We start from the raw sequence: 20,766 nt of genomic DNA, 5'->3' as shown, positions 1-20,766 counted from the left end.
GGAGAATGTCCTTGCTCTGTCTTCCTAGTTGCAGCTGATTGTCATGGGCATGGCCAGGATTTTTGTTAGGGTGAGCCTTTTTTGAGAGATCGACCCCAAAAGTTGTTGAGCTTTTGGGGGGAGATCCCAAAGAGGACATTACGGGGGGCAGGCTTCGGCTAGAGGGGGCAGAACCTCAGTTAATTAAGTATTTTTTAATGCATTTCAATATTTTTTGAGGACTTCCTCTCCCCATGCTGGCTGCCCCAGTCTCCTGAATAAGCAAACTGAGTGTGCCAATGTTCTCCGATCAGAATGGTAGTCAGTCTCTGCCAGTGATGGCCAAACTTGGCCCTCCAGCTGTTTTGGGACTACAACTCCCATCATCCCTAGCTAACAAGACCAGTGGTCAGGATGATGGAAATTGTAATCCCAAAACAGCTGGAGGGCCAAGTTTGGCCATCACTGGTCTCTGCCTTTAAAAGGAGCATGTGCACACATATGCAGTTATGTAGAAATGTACCCACGTGCTTCTTTATGAGTAGTTCTGCCCTCTTTGGGCGGGGGTGGGGTGGGGCGGGAATCATGCCAAACATAGGTTCAATTAGATCCCATGGCCAGCGACAGCTCTACCAGCAGTGGAGTTCTAAATATGCTACTGGGCTAGTCAACATGGTGGCCTCCAGATGTTTTGCACTGACAACTCCCACCAGCCCTACCCATTGGCCACACTAGCTTATGACAGTTGCCATCCAAAACACCTGGAGGGCGCCCTGCTGAATATCCCTGCACTAGAAAATAAGCTCTGATGAAAGCAGTGGTGCTTCTCAGGAAAGATGCATAGAGTATTGTGGTGCCAGTCTCTAAAAAGCTATCATCTGTATACTGCCTCACTACAGAACTGCTGGTGAAATGTGGGCTGGATGAGGTAACTGTTAGGTGGCTGTGCAGTTGGATACTGACCCAACCAAAAGAGTGTTCACTAAGGGTTCCTTATCATCCCGGGGAAAAGTGAAAAGTGGGGTGCTGCAGGGTTCGTTCCTGGGCCCATTGTGGTTCATTGGAATTCCTATGTCTTGGGAGACAGTGGAGGAGTGCGCCTTTGGGGGTGAAGTCAAACTGTTGGAAGGCTGCAACACCTGCTGTGTCTGATATGGGAGAGACATGTTTTGTTGCAGCTGGGGCAGATAAAGGCGCCTGGCTGCGCTCCTGCAGATGCACCATGGCTTTTCTTCTCTCTGTGCTCCTCCCAGTGGTCATTCCACCTCCGGTCACTGCTATGGATGCACAACCTGACTGTCTGTCAATGTCTTTATAAATGACTTGGATGAAAGGATTGAAGAGATGCTCATCAAATAAATGATACCAAACTGGGAGGGGTAGCTAATGCCGCAGAAGACAGAATCAAGATTCAATGTACCCTTAAACGGATTGGTGAACTTGAGTCCAAGCTAATAAAATGAATTTCAATAGGGACAAATGTAAGTTTTTGCACTTAGGTAGGAAGAACAAGCTGCATAAATAAAAGATGGGGGACATCTGGCTTGCCAGTTCTACATGTGAAAAGGATCTAGGGGACCACAAGCTTAACATGAGCCAACAGTGTGAGACAGCAGCAAAAGAAGGCTAATGCTTTTCTAGGCTGCATCAACAGAAGTATAGTGTTCCAATCAAGTAAAGTAATAGTCCCTCTCTATTCTGCCTTGGTCAGGCCACACCTGGAGTACTGTGTCCAGTTATGGGCACCACCATTTAAGAATAATATTGACAAACTGGAATGTTTGCAGAGGAGGATGACCAAGGACTCATTTAGATCACACCTGGAGCACTATGAAGAGGAGGGTGACCAAGATGATCAAGGGTCTGGAAACCAAGCCCTAAGAGGAGCAGTTGAAGGAGCTGGGTATGTTTAGCCTGGAAAAGAGGAGACTGAGAGGTGATATGATAGGTATCTTCAAGTATCTAAAGAGCTGTCACATGTCTTTTCTCCTGCTCTGGAGGGTAGGACCCAATCCGATGGCTTCAAGTTACAAGAAAAGATATTCCTACTAATCATCAGGAAGTACTTTCTGATAGTGGAACGAACTCCCTGGGAAGGTGGTGGACTCTCCTTCCTCAGAGGTCTTTAAGTTGAGACTCCTTCATTGCATGGGGTTGGGCTAGTTGACTCTCCAGGTCTCTTCCAACCCTACAGTTCTCTGCTGGACTGTAGTCCACTGAAGCTAATGCCATATGAACTGGTTAGTTCTGAAGGTGCCACAAGCAGGGCTCTTTACTGTGGGTGGTGGACACATTCATGAGTGCTGTACATATCTCAGCGGCTAACAAAATAGATCAGTTATTGGTAGCAAAGCATTTCAGCTTCTGCCTTCACATTGTGCTGGAAATAATGAATCTCTGCTTTGTTAGTCTCTGTAATAAATTATACTGTTTTGTTAGTCTCTGTAATAAATATACGTTAGTGATTCACGGCATCCTACCAGGATCCGGAGCATACTTTCTGAAGTGCTGAATAAAACTTTTAAAATTGTGTATGCACATACATATATATATATGCGCGCGCATATGTATGTCACTAGTGATCCCCAGCCCTCGTCTCAAGAGGGGGGGGGGCCTTTCGGATTTAAGGATCTGCAGCTACCAGGGTTTACGGCATCCGGCGCCTCTGGATCTCCAAGCCCGGAGGGAGCGTGCGCGCTCGTGTGAAAAGCGACTTTCCATTTCTTCCTTTTGGTTTCCCTTTAAATGGTAGCCCCGCCCACTGAGATTGACACAGTCCTCCTCGGCCGGGCCAATGGGCACCTCGGATGCGTGTTCTGTTTGTTACAAGTTTCGCACAGCTCGAAGGCAGCGAGAGGGAGCGTGGAAGAGAAAAAGGAGCCGGGCCGGGTGCGCGAGGGAGGAAGAGCGCGTGTGCGCAGGAGAAGCGATGCTGCCCAGGGGCTGCTGCCGGCGACGGGGAAGCGAGTGAGCGACATGGCACGTTAGACCCGCTGCCATGAGCGGAGCCCCGGGCCTCTGCTGGGAGAGAGCTCGCTCATCTCTTCCTAAGTTCTTGCTGCGCGGCGGGCTCCCCCTTTGCCTCTCTTGCTGAGCAGAAGCCCCGCTATAGCTGCTCCTTACCTTGGCTGCCTGGGCAGCCTGCGAAGCAAATGAAAGGATTTGCTGTGTAATATCTATACGTGTTGGAAGAAAAGAAAGGGGGGGGGGGACAAACCAAAGACTGTGCGTGGCAGTATTTTTCATCAACGAAACCCAGACCCATCCAGGCTGTTGTCTGGAAGGAAAGGGGCGCAAGATCGAATTTCTCTCTGCAGATCCTGCCCTCTCCAAGCTACAAGTTGGGTGTACCTGAAGTTGCTGAATGCAAGCTATTCTGAGTTCCTCCAAGCGTGGCGGCGGCGGCGGCAGCGGCAGCCGATCTAGATGTGCGTGGGTGCTTAACTCTTTCCCGGCTCTCTGGATTTGTACCATGCTCAAGATCCTCACGAAGAAGCTCAGGAATCAGAGTTTGAATGAGATCCAGCCCTTCCAGTTAAAGGTAAAAGAAAAAGAAAAAGGGAGCGCGGAGTTGGTTGTATATTCCAAAGCACGTTTTCTTTTTTTCCTTTTTGCGGGGAGCTGTACTGATTGCAGAAACTCTCTATATATCCCGTTCTTGTTAGCATGGCCAGGGCTCGTTTTCTCCCTTTTGCATCCTGCTCGTGGCACGAGTGTAACCGTAAGAGCTGTTAAATAAGGCCTGTTCCTTTCGAGGGCCAGGTTGTCTTTGTCCATACAGCAGCTCAAGGGATGGAGGAGGCCTTGCACTTCCTTGGACAGCCTGGAGCCTCGAAAAGTGCACTGTGTTGATGCAAGGGTTATTAGCAAAGTGCATATTTTATGTGTTGTGGATTATATTTGAAGGGAGACATTTTTTTGATGTCGAGAATGGCTCCTGCGAAGAGGGGTCCGTGCCACTCTGGAAATAAATAAATAAATAAATAAATAAATAAATAAAACATTTGGGCAATATTTAGAAGTTGGTGAAGTGCTTTGCTAGGCACAGGTTTTCGACTGCACTTGTCTGTTCTAAGTCTGTGGATATTTCCAAATTACTTGAGAGTAATCCCATTTCTCCCCCTGCCCCCCCAATAAAATAAAATAAAATAAAATAAAACAAACAGTGAAAATTACTACTTGTGGCTAAACATGTTTAGGGTTGCACAGTATATATAGTTACAGTCTTGTTCTCACTTAGTAGCAAGCCTTTGAGCTCTGCAGGACTGACTTCTGAGTAAACATGAGTGGATCAGGCCCTACCTCTTACCTGCCCCTTACGGCTCTCTTTGTTGGCAGCAAGTTAATTCACTTTTATGGACTTGCCTGTGGCTGTCTGGATATTGTCAGTGAGTTCATAAAGGCTAGGGACTCCAGACACATCTGCACCATATGCTTATAGAACATTGCATGCACATTTATTTAAAAGCTTCTCCCAAAGATTCCTGGAAAGTGTAATCTAGTCTTCACAGAGCCATAACTCCTGGCACCCTTAACAAATGACAGTTCCTAGGAATCTTTGGAGGAGACCATGTGCTTCAAATGTGGCCTCCTTCCTGTTTGCAGGGCAGGGCCAGACTTATTCCCCCCCCCCCAACAATATAGCATTTGATTAGGGCCCAGTGAGCTGTGGGTGCTCTAGATGCTGAGAGATGTAGCCCAAAGCATTTGGAGGGCACCATGTTGGGGGACGTGGGTGGCGCTGTAGTTTAAACCACACAGCCTAGGGCCTGCCAATCAGAAGGTCGGCGGTTTGAATCCCCGCGACAGGGTGAGCTCCCGTTGCTCAGTCCCTGCTCCTGCCAACCTAGCAATTCGAAAGCACCTCAAAGTGCAAGTAGATAAATAGGTACTGCTCCGGCGGGAAGGTAAACGGCGTTTCCGTGTGCTGCTCTGGTTCGCCAGAAGCAGCTTAGTCATGCTGGCCACATGACCTGGAAGCTTTACGCCGGCTCCCGCGGCCAATAATGTGAGATGAGCGCCGCAACCCCAGAGTCGGTCACGACTGGACCTAATGGTCAGGGGTCCCTTTACCCTTTACCTTTATGTTGGGGAAGCCTGCCGTAGACAAAGCTCTTCCAGACTCCACAGTGAACTTGGCCATGCTATCTGAAGTCAAAGGGTTTCCAGGCATCTCTAGGAGAGCTGTGTCCGGGTGGGAGCTAGCTGGGGGTAGAATTGTGACTGCCTATTCTGAGCAGTGTTGAGGTCCACCCTTGTACCTTGCATATGTGGGTCTAGAGTGGGTTTCCGGTGTCTATCAAGTTTTTGTGCCAAGCTTTGGTTTTAAGCAGCTGTCCTGAAGGGATTTGCACAAGTTCTTGTAAAGCTGCCACTGCTGCTTCTCAAAAGAATACAGTTGGAGAGGAAAAGGCGTTGGAGACTTGCACAAGCTGGAGAACAGAAAAAGTTCAGCATTTGTTCAAACTTGATTTCTCTCCCCTCCCCCCCCTCTCCAGATAAATATGACTTGGAAGGGGGAATATATACAGTATGCCTCTGGTTCTTAGTATAGCTTCTAGTTAATAGCACTGAGTCGGGCTTGGAGTGTTGAAACAAACTTCCGAACATAGGCAAGTAGAAATTTGTAACTTTTGCTTTTAAAAACAAAACAAAATGTACAAATGTCTCTTCATATCCAGTGGTGGTGGGCTAGCTTGCATATTAATATGCTTGCAGTTTTATTTCGCTTGGATCAAGTATTGCAGTCCTGGATTCAGCTGGTAGTAAATGCAATTTTGAAAAATATATATGTTATGGGACAGAAACTATCATCTCTATTGGGTCTTTTTCACGGAGGTGTGCCCCAAAGCAACTACAGTTGTACACCAAAGTCAGTTTATAGGGTTCTCTCTCACCTGAGCATCACACAAAGAAGCAGAGCCTAGGCCGTGATGTTGCAGGCTTTATTGCTAGTAGCTGCAAAAGTGAATGGTTTGCAATCATCAAAATGGCCAGAGGAGTAGATAGATTGGTGTTCCTTCTCACCCAACTATAGAAAAACCGAACTTTTGACAACGTGAGATTGTAAAATAAGAACAGGGTCCTTGAATCAACTGGTATATTTGCATGGGGATATACACCTCCGGGTATAGGGTGATGGATATGTTGAATGAATAAATAATAATTGTTGTTTAGTCATGTCCGACTCCTCGTGACCCCATGGACCAGAGCACGCCAGGCACTCCTGTCTTCCACTGCCTCCTGCAGTTTGGTCAGACTCAGACTCATGTTGGTAGCTTCAAGAACACTGTCCAACCATCTCGTCCTCTGTCGTCCCCTTCTCCTTGTGCCCTCAATCTTTCCCAACATCAGGGTCTTTTCCAGGGAGTCTTCCCTTCTCATGAGGTGGCCAAAGTATTGGAGCCTCAGATTCAGGATCTGTCCTTCCAGTGAGCACTCAGGGCTGATTTCCTTAAGAATGGATAGGTTTTATCTTCTTGCAGTCCATGGGACTCTCAAGAGTCTCCTCCAGCACCATAATTCAAAAGCATCAATTCTTCGGCGATCAGTCTTCTTGATGGTCCCGCTCTCACATACATTTACAACCACAACAACAACTGATTACTATGCAAGAGGATAGACTATTTGATGCCTGTTAAACGCTTCTGGTTGTCCAGCCTCAATCTGGTATTGGATATCTCCAAGATATAACCTGCAAAAAAGTAATAGATAGGAGGAACATGTCTTAACTAACTTTCTATAAACCAATAGCCAGAGAAAGAAGTGTGTCTCCGAAGAGTAATCTCATGTAATCTGAAACCTTGAGGGTGGGTAGACTGCCACCATCCTCCTCTCCTAACACCTGGGAATACATGCTTGTATTCGCATAGGGGAAGGAAAAATATAATATGCATGAGCCATCAGAAAGTGTGCATGTTTCAAAATCTCTCTTTAGAAATTCATGTTTATATACTTGGCCAAAACCTCATCCTAGAGCAGTTAATTCCATAGGTAAGTGTCAGGGAGGTTGCTGGCTACCCTCGAGCAATGACACTCCAAACCATCTTGTCTTTAATACTTTTAATGTGAATATTATTTACAAGCCACTCCTTTTCAGTTAGAATGGTTGTTAGAATCATATAGGTTACCTTTCTCCAACTTGGTATGCTCCAGATGTTTTGGACTACAATTTCTGTTGACCCTGGGAGCCGTAGTCTAAAAACATCAGGATACAGCCCTCTTCCAAGAGTTGTAAAGAGGGCAATGAGAGCATTTGAGGGGGGAAATATGTATAAATGTCTCTGTTCTTACTGTGTTTCCAATTTCCATCGCAGTGGAGAGCCTTCTGTGTCAGTGGTGGCTCCCTGCATGTTTCAGCACCCCAATTTTCCATGGATACAGAACACTCTCCATCTCAGACACTTGTGTTCACAAGTTGGAATGTGGCAAAGTTGATGGTGGGAGGGGTGGAGCTAGCACTCATCCAGACCGCCCCCCTCACATAATCCCATTGCTCTCCTTGCAACCCCTTAAGAGGCATTAGGTTTTATTAAAGATAGCACCCCTATTAATCTGTGCCTCCTTTCCTGCGAGGTCATTCTGCAGCCCTGTTATCCTTATGTGAACTTAAGTGGCATAATTGGATCTCTATGCTATCTTAAGGTGTGGGTGTTAGATTCCTTGATCCTAGGGCTCTGGTTTATCACAGTGTAAAGGGAGTTTTCCTGAGAAGAGGTGGAGGGAGAGTTGCTAGGCTAGTTGTAAACTATTATCCGTGACATGACTGGGCCAGAAGACAGCCTGTTTCCTTATCCTTTCAAGAAGAAAGAATGTTCCTCTACCCTTGTGCCAACTGTTGGGTTGAAGGCCAGTGAACAAGCATTATTGAGCTAGTGGGCCTCCTCCTTTTTAACTTTGCATGGTTCCACCTTTGGGTTCTGAAGCAGAAGTTTTGGGTGCTGCCTGTTGTCTAATTGTACTTGATGCAGTTCAAGTGCTTGTTTTTCTCAAGAGAGGGATCATATCTGCAACCGTTGCTAAAACCACCCTGTGTAAATGCAGAGGTGGGTTGGTTAAATCCACCTAAAACCAAATGGGCACAGGCCTCTGCTGTAGATGGGGAGTGACAGATTGGCAGCCGCTCTTTAGTCTTACAGATGTTTAACAATCTTTTTCCATGCTATGGATTTAGGCAAGTAACAGCAAATTTACAATTATAAGAGTGAACAAACAAGGAAGAAATCCATCGCCAGCCCACAGTTTACTATGTGACAGAAAAGAACTTCCCATGACAATCTGTTTTTTTTGGTCTGTACCCATTTAAAAAAATCTCCTTTATCTTCCTTTACTTTTTCTTTTGATTTGTCTTCACTTTCTTCTCAATTGGCTCTACTGGCCATATGCATGTATGGCAGTCCTTCAGAAAGGATGTCTTCCACCAATGGCACCGTGACCCAGATAAAACTCACCATGACAGCAGTTGAGAATTATGGTCTATGACCATAAGGGGAGCAGTGCTAGATCAGATCAATGGCCCATCTAGTCCAGCATCCTATTCTCCCTGTGACTAACCAGATCCCTGTAGGAAAACCTACAAGCGGGACCAGAGCATGAACACTCCCCGTTGTGTAGTTTCCAGCAACTGGCATTCAGAAGCATTTCTGCCTCTGACGGTGGAGGGAGAGCATAGCCATCATGGCTGGTGGCCATTGATAGCCTTCTCCTCAAATGACTCTGTCCATTCCTCTTTTGAAGCCACCCAAGTTAGTGACCATTGCTGCCGCCTGTGGGGAAATAGGTGCATGATCTACGACTTGAGTAGCAAACATGGTGCCTTCTAGATGTCCTTTGACTACAACACCCATCATTCCTGATCATTGACCATCCTGGCTGGGGCTGATGGGAGTCAGAATCCCAGCAACATCCAGAGAGCACCATGTCAGCTACCCCTGGCCTACTCCATAATTTGGAATAGTTTTGTCGGGGATGATTGGGACACTGGCTTCTGCCCACGAACTAATTGGACACTAGCTTGGAAGGCAGCACTTTCAAGGTTAAACATCTTAGCTTGGAGACTCCCCTGCTGTAAACTGTGACCTTTCTAACCATTTACAGCAGTTTGGCTCCCTGTCTCTCCCAATTCCCAGTCTGCTGAACAATCCTTCCTGTGCAGTTTGTTACTTGGTTCATTTGCAGAGTTGAACAGGATGCTTGGGAGTATTGTTTGGAGAGGAGCAAGAGTATTCAGAATTTTCTTGTGGTCGGTTGTGCAGTTGTTGCTTGATCTTTCCGCTGGGCTCTAGGCAGCTTTCTCGCTCAGCTGATGAAAGTCTTGCTCAACAGGATTTGTTTCCATCCTCCCATCTCCCAGAGAGGCTATTTCTCTCACCCTTTTCCTTTTGCTCTTCATCTGTGTTCTAGTTTATTCTCACCCCTCCTGTTTAGAAACCGAGTTCCCTAAAGAGGAATACTTCCTCTTTGCTTCTGTTGGAAGAACTTGGGGACTAATTTTACTATTGCACTACATGTAAACAGTACTGGAGGCAAGGCCCAGTTCACACACCGTTAACTGTTGAACGGCTGGTGTTAAACGGCAGTGATTTTAACTTTTATTTACTCTATCTGTTTGACTGTTTTAACAGTCCATTGTGCTTTGAGCACATTGCCTTTGTTGGGCAATATGTAGAAGTCATGTTGTCTGTGGCTGCATCAAGCATTTAGTGTTCTGCTTTTACATCTGTAGGATGTAAGGTAGGGAGTATAGAATAAGAGAATCAGAGAATGGTAGAGGTGGAAGGGACCACGAGGGTCATATAGTCCAACCACCTGCAATGCAGGAATCTTTTGCCCAACATGGGGATAAAAAGTCTGCTGTTCCCCACCTGCCAGTGCTCCATCCAAACAATCTGAGAATAACTCATGAAAAATCCTACATTGGTAGCCTTGATTCACAGGTTAGGCCAAGTGCACATGTGCAAGCTTTGTTAGCAAAAAACTAATATGAAAATAAAAAACCCTTTTATTTGCCCCACCCAACGAATAGAGCCAATATAATTGCCCCAGATAGTTATCTTGTTGTTCAGTCATTTAGTCTTGTCCGACTCTTCGTGACCCTATGGACCAGAGCACACCAGGCACTCCTGTCTTCCACTGCCTCCCACAGTTTGGTCAGACTCATGTCCGTAGCTTTGAGAACACATAGTTATCTTAGAGCTGTTTTATTAATTGGAGGCCTGATCATGAGAAAACAATGATGCTGGCATCTTAAACAAGAACTCCCTAGGACCCATTACCACTGGCTTAACCTGCTCAATAAATTTTTGTGCTCAGCAGGGGTTCCCTTGGCAAGAGGCCAGCTCTTCCAACGGTTTTCAGCGACTTCCCACTGTTCCCAGGGACCAGTGCCTGATTTACGCATGAGCTAAACAAGTTATAGCTTAGGGCCCCACTGTCTTGGGGCCCCCCCAAAAAACTTAAAGGAAAAACACCACTGGATGTACATTTCCTAAATATAATATAAAAACAAATAAAATAAAACCTACATACAGTTAGAGCTTAATAATTATTTTACTATTAATATACTTCTTCTTAATTGTATTTCAGTTCAACGATTACTTTGATAAAATACATATTTTGTTATGTGCAAATGGCTTTAGATACCTATTAGGTCCATAAATTACCATATAGCATATATTCAACACACAAAAAATGTGACAATTTGTTGTTGACAAAGGTCAGCTGGACATATAAAGGGCCCCATTACCTTCACTAGCTTAGGGCCTCATCAAACCTAAATCCGGCCCTGCCTGGGCCACACAGTCAGAGATTCACAGCTGTTGTGGACTACAATTCCCATAATCCCTGATCATTGGCTGTGTTGCCTGGGGCTGAGGGGAGGAGTTGTCTGTAACATCTGGAGGGTACCATCTTTCTTGGCTACCCCAGATCTAAACATTTAAATTAACCCGGCTTCCCTAGGCTTGTAACTCCTTTTTTTCCTCCAGGCTTTCCAGCATGCACTTTTATGGGGAAATGGCACCCCCATAATTTGTGATTGGAGGAAACTTGGGAATTTTCCAGCCTTGAGCAGAGACAAGGAGTGAACGAGGCTGCAGCAGCAAAGCCCTCCAGCTACAGTCCAAGTTTCTTCCTTAAATAAACACAGCTGCAGCTTTCTGATGAGACAAAGCCAATAGCTCAGGGAATCCTGTGAACAGTAGTAGCATATCCCTGATCCAGCACATGCGTGCTCCTGGATAGCAGCCTCCATCTTATTTTTTTTCCTTTCTCGTTTCTGTGCAAAAGTGTGTATGTGTACACATTTGATATATTGGGGTGTTTTTGTTTTTTGTTTTACTTGCCACGTATAAGCAATTGCACATACACTCTCTACTTTGAGCAAAATTTAATTAAAGGTTATTATCCACCCAACAGACCCTGAACACTTGAGGGGGTCTGCAGTTAAGATAGCACCCTTTCAGATATTTGGGGACTTTGTCACTTTGGGGCTTTAGACACTAACGTGAGCAGCTTGAATTGGGCCCAGAAATGAATGTGCGGCCAATTCAGCAGTTTTCGAACATAGATTATGTGAGATCTAAGAGGATCCGAGCTCTTGAAATAGCATCTCTGTTTGGAAAACCACTATTCTCTGGGTTCTGGTGTGATCATTCAGCTTAACTAAGAGCTTATCTTTATTACACTATGGCAGTTTTATTTGTTTTATGGCTGTCTATAGAATCTTGGGGATTTCATTCTGGTGAAGGTGATAGAATTCTTGGCTATCCCCAGGTCACACAGTTCCCATGGCTCTCCAGGGAGATGGCATAGATATTATTTAGTTCAAGTAAACGTTAAATCTTGTCCTTCAAATTCCACCCCCCACCAAGCTGCTGACATGACATAATAAAAACAACAGCACAAGAATAAAAAAATAGATAAAAGTGACTTGCAAAACTGAAGCAGCAGTGGCAGAAATAAAACATCAATTTAAAAAGCTTGGGTGGGTGAGCATTTTGTGAAAGTTTTTTTTTTAATAATCAAAATAAACCAAAGGTAAAGAGCATAAAGAAATACTGTTAACAGAAGGTTGAAAGCTGTTATGCTTAAGGATGAGACATTATCATTGATTTAATTTGGTGTTGATTACATACTACTACTAGCCCTCGTTGTTCCTTAGAGAACAATAATCCTATTTCCTTGTCTGACTTTAGATTGAACCACTTCATGTTCCATTGTCATATCCAACCAATAATACCAAGTTGCCCCCTGATTCTTTATTTTGCTTCATTGCAAACTATTTTGATTGCTTAATAGAGTTCTAATAAAAAGGAAGTCAGATATAAATGTGATGTGTGCCTTAAAAACACACAAAGAAACTGCTGAAAGAGGACAGGATGCATGCGAAAGGGACCAGGGCCAGAATTACACTGATCTGTGCATGCCTGTTTTATATTAAACTATTTCCTAATGTGTTTCTCTCCTAGATCTCCTATCCCCCGAGTGATGAGGAAGACAGTGATGACTCTGAGGGAGAGAACCAGGAACTTGCTCAGATTGACAAAGGTAAAGTGAGAAGCACGTAGGGTGCAGGGCTTATCCTTCACTATTGATCTGCAATGCCTGCATGGTCTGCCAACTCTGTTATATATTGTTATGTAACTTCCACCATATACTCCTCCTTCCATTGACCCCCTGCTACACAGAACTTTTCCCAAGTTTGGTAGCTCTGAGACTGCAAAATACTCCAAGAACACATAAAGTGTGGCTTGTTTATTACCTCCGTAGATTTCTCAGGGCAGTAACTCCATTTTTATCTTTGTAACAACGGAGGTAGACTGGCCTGTATGATGGTGGTTGGACCATGGCCCACCCAGTGAACTGCGTAGTTGGGTGAAGCTTCCAGTCCTCCTCCCTCGTTTTGCTGCAATGCTGCTGAGCTAAGCTGAAGCCATGGTTTGGCTTAGCGGGTCATCCAAAACTAGGCTTGTGGCTTAGCTGTCTCCAGGCTAACCATGAGCGGTGACCGAGGTTTGTCCCATGGCTTACAGCCCGTGCTTCATCTGGGAGAGGCAAACCCTAAGTGGGGGTTCAGACGACACACCAAGCCAAACTGTGGTAAATGAGCTAGGAGGAGCGAAGCAGCTGGGATCTGCTCTCCTGAAGCCAGACTATTCACACCATGGTAGACCTCTATCTGCATTGCCACTCTAGTATACTTTATACTTTTTGTTTAGATTCTTCTGGCTGATGAGCTGCTTCCTTTACTCTTTCATATGTGGAGCTTGGATTTCTGTATAGGGTGGCGCTGTGGTCTAAACCAGTGTTTCCCAACCTTGTGCCTCCAGCTGTTTTCGGACTACAATTCCCATCATTCCTGACCACTGGTCTTGCTAGCTAGGGATGATGGGAGTTGTAGTCCGAAAACAGCTGGAGGCACAAGGTTGGGAAACACTGGTCTAAACCACTGAGCCCCTTGGGCTTGCCGACCAGAAGGTTGGCGGTTCGAATCCCCGCGATGGGGTGAGCTCCTGTTGCTCTGTCCCAGCTCCTGCCAACATAGCAGTTTGAAAGCATGCCAGTGCAAGTAGACAAATAGGTACCGCTGCAACAGGAAGATAAACGGCGTTTCCATGCGCTCTGGTTTCCGTCACGGTGTTCTGTTGCACCTGAAGCAGTTTAGTCATGCTGGCCACGTGACCCGGAAAGCTGTCTGTGAACAAGCGCCAGCTCCCTCGACCTGATAGCGAGATGAGTGCCACATCCCCATAGTCGCCTTTGACTGGACTTAACCGTCCAGGGGTCCTTTACCTTTACCTACCTTTGTAAGGTATTAAAGGTGGCAAGAGTATATTGTCTGTGATCGACAAACCATGGTGCAATGGCTTGAGATACTGATGGCCCAGCCATGTGTTATGAAATATAAGTCACAGGTCCTTGCCACTTTGTAGGGGAAATACATTGCATGAAGAGTCCTTGTAGCGCCGTATGTAGGAAATGCAAAATAGATGCAAAACATCTGGTACCGCTTGTTGGCCCAGTGTAAAAAATATAAGATGCCAAGTTTCTTCTAACAATAATTCTGTGCCCGTATGCATTTCTGCCAAGTTGGGGAATGTTGCATTACTGTTCAAAATGGCATTTGACCGAACCTTTCATTTGCCATTCTTTTCATACCGTTTCCTTTATGGTTGCGGTTGCTTGAAATGTTACGCTGTTTTGCAAGTTCAGTTGGTGAAAAGAAGGCAGGATGTAAGTTCTAAAATAAAACAAATACCTAACCATCTTGTGTTCAAGTTTCTACTTGACTTCTTCCCCTACCCAACCTCTCTCTCCACTTTAGATATGCCTGTGGTTTTGAAGAATCAGCCATGCTCTTTAAATGTACTGTGGGAAACAGGAGCTCAAACAATGACCTACAGGCACTCTGGTTATGGGTAAGGGTAGTGAAGTTCAGGGGCAACAAGAATGTGTCTATTGTATGTATATCTGGTGGCCTGGGGTGGGTGGGTGGAGAGCCTTGGGGAACCTCAATATTAAATTAAAAATTATATTCAAAAGGGATCCCAAAGGAGTAGACAAAGGTTCGTAATTACAGAATGGTCGAAGCTCAGTATTCAAAAGGCTTGGCGTCTTCACTAACACCCGCAACTCTTGTCTCTTCTTTCTCATTGTATTAGTGCTCAGCTCATTTTGTTCTGCCTCTGCAAAGCTCTACTCTGAAGGTATAGAGAGCAAGTTGCTGGGTCCTAGAAAACAAGCTGGACCACAAATGAGCCTCGATTTCAACAGCTGTTGCTTTTGCAGGAGAATCACCAGTGGGTTCTTGGACTGTCTGGCCAAAGTGGGATGTGTGTGGACCTTATTATTATTTATTCAATTAATAAATAATCTTTCCCCACCTCCCCTTCCAGGGTCCCTGGTGAAATAGTCATTTGATGGGAAGGAGGGATACTGGCGTGGTCAGTTTCCCATCATGTGACAGCCATGACTGAGATCTCTTCAGTCACTTTTTTTTTTAAAAAAAAAATCTACTTCTGCAGAGAGAAGACGGAATTGCACCTTGACCCCCCTGGCAACCAATCAGCTGCAGAACCAAGAAAACCAGTGCTGCAAAGTACGAGCCCATTTTCCTCCTGGGCTGGACCGCCACAGCTCTGAAGAGGAGCTGGAACGTATTAGCTGCGAATTTGCTGCTGAGAAGCGGAAGTGGTCCCAGGTCAACAGGCTCTCCTGCTGCGGCGACAGCTGCAATACCTCCTCCAGCGACGAGGAGGTGAAGAACTTGTGCGGCATGTCGTTCCGGCCAGTGGCGGAAGCGGCGGACGGCTTGCATGCCACCCCTAGCCCAGTGCTTTTCAGTGCCTCCCCTCCCAAGAGGCTCCAGCCCTTGGTACGGACCCCGACGTCCCGGCCTCTCATCTTCACGAGCGTCGGAGCCAGCTATGAGCAAGCGATGCCTTGTAAGCGGCACCGGCAAGGTTATGGAGACAAAGTCGGCCGGCCCAGCCTTGACCTGGAAAAAATGCAGCAGGTAAGGCCATGTTGCGTTGATGGTTGATCTACGAAATATTCTACAAATGCATTTAGAATCTGCAGAGCTGGAAGTGCCTCTGAGAACCATGCAACCCAACCCTTTGGGTTGAGGAATCTCAACTAAAGCATCCATAAGAGATGGCCACCCAACCTCTGCTTAAAAACCTCCAATGAAGGATAGTCCACCATCTTTGGAGGGAGTCTGTTCCACTGTCAAACACCTCTTACCGTCAGAAAGTTCCACCTGATTTGATTCCATTTGTAGTCAGTTCACAGTGCACGAAAATAAAGCAGCCTGTTGTGACAGTATTACATATAGAAAGGTATACAAATGAAAAGCGAAATGAACAGAAAATCAAACACCACTGGCAATTCAACCATTAAGACTTCTTGTTTAAAATTTACATTTACATTTAAAAATGAATGTTTAAAGCTTACAAATAGGCCAATCAACCATATTATGTACTTTCTTATTCGGTGCCTAAACCCAACAGGTCTGGAAGGTCACTTGCAGTCGTCCTCCTGGCAGAGGCTCCCCTAGGAAGGCTCCTGGGTCTGGGAGGTGGGACGAGGCAGGTGGAAAGAGCCACCCCTAGATGGCACACAGAGTTTCTCTGCCAGTAGTCTCACAAATTATGTGGGCGAATAATGGCTCAGACTTTCCCTCCTGGAATGAGGGGCAATTGGAACTGCTTTGACTACTCTGAGCTCCCTTGCTCCCAATAGCCTTTATTCCCAGAGATGGGGAACCTCTGGCTCACTAGATGTAGCTTCACTAGATATCCCATCGTTCCTCATCTTTGGATGTGGAAGCTGGGGCTAATGGGAGTTGAGGAGCTCAAGAACATCTGAGGAGCACCAGAGGTTCTCCATCCCTGCTTTAGCTCCTGGTCTAGTAACTACCCTCTGCCCTACATGGAATCTGATTTCCTGTGTTTGATTGCCAGGGGTTCCGTTTCCCCCCTGGCCTTCTCTCCTTTCTGGAAACGCTTCATGTTAGTTTCATCGGCCGAGGCCACCAGTGTCCCGTTGCCTCGCTCATTGGGCTTGGTTGGCGCATTGTTTGCCTGTAACCAGTTGGAGAAAGCAGCTGCCCCATCTGCTTGTCATGCTAGGCTGCTTGCGGTGCCTTTGCAGAGGAGCGTTTGGTTCAGTGTGCATGTTCCTCTGCATTTGGCTCTCTTCCCACCTCGGGTCCCTTTCCATTTTGCTTTTGTTTAAATGGGGGCTGAAACAGCTTGGCTTGCGTACAAAGGCACTGATACATCCACAGCGTATTCAGTGGTCTCTCTTCCACCCCTTGATCGCTGTCCTTGGGCAACGTCCTAATTACACCCGGGACATGCTGCCAGCCGCATGCATTTTAATGAGGCCTTTGTGTTCGTGTCCCAGAAAGTCCAGGGCTGCTGCTGGCTTCTGGATGGAGGGGGCAGCCTCTTCTTTTCAGAGGAGCCTATGGGGAAGTGCTGTAGGACAGGAGGCAGATGGTGTGTGTGTCTGTGTGTGAGATCAGAGAACTTGTTTTGGTTGACTTGAGGTGATGGCCGTTGCAAAGGGGCAGAAGAGGACTGGGCACCTGTAGTTCTCATAGTTGCCAGTTTGTTTCCAGGCCCAATTCAAGGTACTCACATTAAGGTTTAAAGCCCTAAACTGTGTAGGCCTCAAACACCCGAAAGACCATTTCCTTCCCTAGAGACCCTCTCAAGTGTTGGGGTTGGCAGAGGGGGCTCTCTTGGTAGTTCCACCACCCTCAGAAGTTCAGGTTGTGGCGGGAGGGAGCATTCTCTGTGGCAGCTTCTAGGCTGCGCAATTCCCTCTCCACAGAGGTGCATCTTACAGCTTCAGTACAGTCGTACCTTGGAAGTCAAACAGAATCCATTCCAGAAGTCCGTTCAACTTCTGAAATGTTCAGAAATGAAACCATGGCTTCTCATTGGCTGCAGGAAGCTCCTGCAACCAATCAGAAGCCACGGAAGCCCCGTCAGACATTTGGCTTCCGAAAGAACGTTTGAAAATCGGAACAATCACTTCCGGTTTCTGGTTGTTCGGGAGTCAGAACGTTAGACTCTCAAGGCGTTTGGGAGCTGAGGTACGGCTGTATATAGTTTCCACCATTTGCTGAAGATGCACCTCTTTGCCTTGGGCTTTGACACCTGAGAGAGATTTTTAAGGACCCAGTCCATTCCTGTGACTGTCATTTGTTTTAAATGTTTCTAATATCGGATTTCAAATGGGTGTAAGTAACCCATCCTGCAACCTGATGGTGGAGAGTGGGGATTAAAGGGAATCAATAATAACAAAAATAAAGAAGCAATAAATTGCGTAGAAGATGACGTTTTTGAAAGCCACAACTTGTGATGCAGAGGAAGAGAAACTTTGTCACCTGCTGGAATTTCTCTCTGCTGTTGCAACTCTCTTCAGAATTGCAAGAGGGCGGTCTCCTTGGCGTCTGGTCAGTGGGGAGAGGAAGGAGCAAAATTCCAGAAATTCAACAGGGGCCCTGGTGAGCGCTTGCTCTTGCTCTTAAGAGATGAAGTAGGCAGGTGCCGATCTTGCAGTACAGTGGAACCTCGGTTTATGAACACCTCAGTTTATGAATTTTCGGTTTATGAACGCCGCAGACCCATCTGGAACGGATTAATTCATTTTCCATTACTTTCAATGGGAAAGTTCGCTTCAGTTTATGAACGCTTCAGTTTATGAACAGACTTCCGGAACCAATTACACCCATGCTTCAGTTTATGAACATTTCAGTTTAAGTACTCCGCGGACCCGTCTGGAACGGATTAATCCACTTTCCATTACTTTCAATGGGAAAGTTTGCTTCAGTTTATGAACGCTTCAGTTTAAGTACTCCACGGACTGTCTGGAACGGATTAATCCACTTTCCATTACTTTCAATGGGAAAGTTCGCTTCAGTTTATGAACGCTTCAGTTTATGAACAGACTTACGGAACCAATTGTGTTCATAAACCGAGGTACCACTGTATAAACAGATGAAGAGGAGCCAGAAGAGTTAGATGCAAGGGCCTGTAACAGGTAGCTATAGCATAGCCAGATTAATAGAGAATTGTAACCTTCCCCGCACCAGTCATATTTTTAACAGGAGCAGCAGCAGGGTTACTCTTAAAAGCAGGAGCAAGCGGGTAGGACCCAACCAAACCAATGGATTCAAATAACAAGAAAGAAGATTGTGACTAAACATTAGGAATATCTATCTTACGGTAAGAGCAATGGAACAGACCACCTCAGAAGGTGATGGCCTCTCATTTCTTGGAGGTTTTTAAGCAGAGGTTGGGTGGCCATCTGCCATGGATCCTTTAGGTGTGTTTTCTGCATTGCAGGGGGTTGGACTAGATAACTCTTGAGGTCTCTTCCAACTCTACATTTCTAGTATTAATACAGAAAACACCGGAATGTGTTTAAACAAACAACAAAAAGCAAAGAAGATCTAGTCTGCCGGGCCTGTTTTCTACTTAAGGTGCAATACTTTAGTGGTAGGAACTCGTGTTCGCTTTCCTCCAACAGGAACATCAAAAAATGGTATTTTCCCACCTCATTCTGCTGCATGCCTAGGTTAGGCCTGGCTTGAACTCTTCTGGGTTGGTTGAGGAGGAGGAAGAGAAGAGGTTAGGCCTGCAGATCATAACAGAACTGTTTAATTTTGAAGGAGCGAATCGTGAGAGGGCAAGAAGTTGGAAGGAGGGAGCCCACAACCTTCTTATGGATTGAATGTATCTTGATATATATATGTTGTTGTTGTTTAGTCGTGTCCGACTCTTCGTGACTCCATGGACCAGAGCACGCCAGGCACTCCTGTCTTCCACTGCCTCCTGCAGTTTGGCCAAACTCATGTTTGTAGCTTCAAGAACACTGTCCAGCCATCTCGTCCCCTGTCGTCCCCTTCTCCCAGTGCCCTCCATCTTTCCGAACATCAGGGTCTTTTGGTGTGGTGCTTATGCGCCTCCTTTGGGCATCTGGTTGGCCTCTGTGAGAACATAGTGCTAGACTAGATTGGCTTTTGGCCTGAACAAGTGAGACATTTAAGGATGTCCTGTCAGATGGAAGGAGATTATTGGTTAATTGCATGAAAATGATACGATTGGAAACTTCTGGCGAAAGCAATCTTGACTTGCTAGCACTGTCCTGTGAGAGATCCCAGCATCTGGCAATAAATAATACTTCTGAAGCTGAAGCCATCGGGGGTTTTGTGTTGTTTTGTTTTGTTTTTAATGGAATTGGCCTGCTCACTGGAATCTTTCCCGACTTTGTGGCCACCTTTTGACTCTTGAGCTCAGCAGCCTGGTAAGAGGGTATTAGTTTTGGGCTGCTGCTCTGGCTGTCGTCCAGAAGGAAAGGTCATGCTGACGGCCGTTGTTGCACATACTCTGGCATCTTGGGTGGTGCCAGAGTGTTGTGTCCTCAGTACTTTGAGGGTGTGAACACTCTCCAACCTGCTCTGCAATTCTCTCAGACCACTCCACACACAGTGCTCCTTGTTTAATCCACGTAAACAACGCGCCCATTCTTTGGAGTGCTTGTATGTCAGTATCCACAACTGCTTGGGTTAGACTGAATGTGCGATTGTGTGCCAGACAAGCTGTTAGCTCTGTTTGTTAAAGCCACGGGGAATGCAGCTAGAGATTGGGTTATCTCAAGGACTTCAGAAATTGGGAACGGCTGCTTCATCATTCAAGCGAATGTTGGCAGCTTCCTCTCCTAAATCTTGCTGGCGGCCAACCCAGTTGGGCCAGCAGGGCTGGTGTAATATGTTCACTCTGGCATGTTAGGTCTAACATTTCATCTGCGTCCAACTGCAGAACCCAGATCTTCAGGGGCAATCCTACAGAAGTGTTCCAGGACTGCTTTTATTATTATTTTAAAAAATTGAAAATTGAAAAACCTTTTTGCTTGGCAGGTGGTGTTCTGACTTGGTTTTTTTAAAAATATACCCGCAAGTTTCCCCATTCTGTTTTCCTGTGATCAGTCAATGTAGGAAGTGAGAAAGATGTGACAAAAACCTATGCAAGTCTAAGCAGTGGTGCACCCATGAAGGAGAGCTTTGTTGTGGATGTCTCCATGATCCTGGCCTTCTTCCAGGGCTGACGGCAATAATCTCCTTACTTTGGGACCAAATCATACCCGGTGGCAGCCCCTTAATCAAGGATGGGGGACCTGTGGCCCTCCAAATGTTGCTGGACTACAACTCCTATCAGCCACAGCCAACATGGCCAATGTCAGGGTTGATGGGTGTTGTAGTTCAGCAACATT

General features: G+C 46.0%; 1 protein-coding gene across 1 annotated transcript in view; it reads left to right on the top strand.

Moving 5' to 3' along the window:
- Nucleotides 1-2,774: 2,774 nt before the first annotated feature.
- LOC118083262 (uncharacterized) overlaps nucleotides 2,775-20,766 on the top strand; it is a 58,027-nt gene continuing 40,035 nt past the window's right edge. The window contains exons 1-3 of the mRNA XM_035111510.2: nucleotides 2,775-3,520; nucleotides 12,447-12,525; nucleotides 15,003-15,493. Coding sequence (XP_034967401.1) covers nucleotides 3,344-3,520; nucleotides 12,447-12,525; nucleotides 15,003-15,493 — 747 coding nt within the window. The 5' untranslated portion in view covers nucleotides 2,775-3,343. The remainder of the gene's footprint in view (nucleotides 3,521-12,446; nucleotides 12,526-15,002; nucleotides 15,494-20,766) is intronic.

This window comes from Zootoca vivipara, chromosome 3 (assembly GCF_963506605.1).
Source record: "Zootoca vivipara chromosome 3, rZooViv1.1, whole genome shotgun sequence".
Classification (NCBI taxonomy): domain Eukaryota; kingdom Metazoa; phylum Chordata; class Lepidosauria; order Squamata; family Lacertidae; genus Zootoca; species Zootoca vivipara.
Note: the sequence above shows the minus strand (reverse complement) of the source record. Positions and strands in the feature narration are given on the sequence as shown.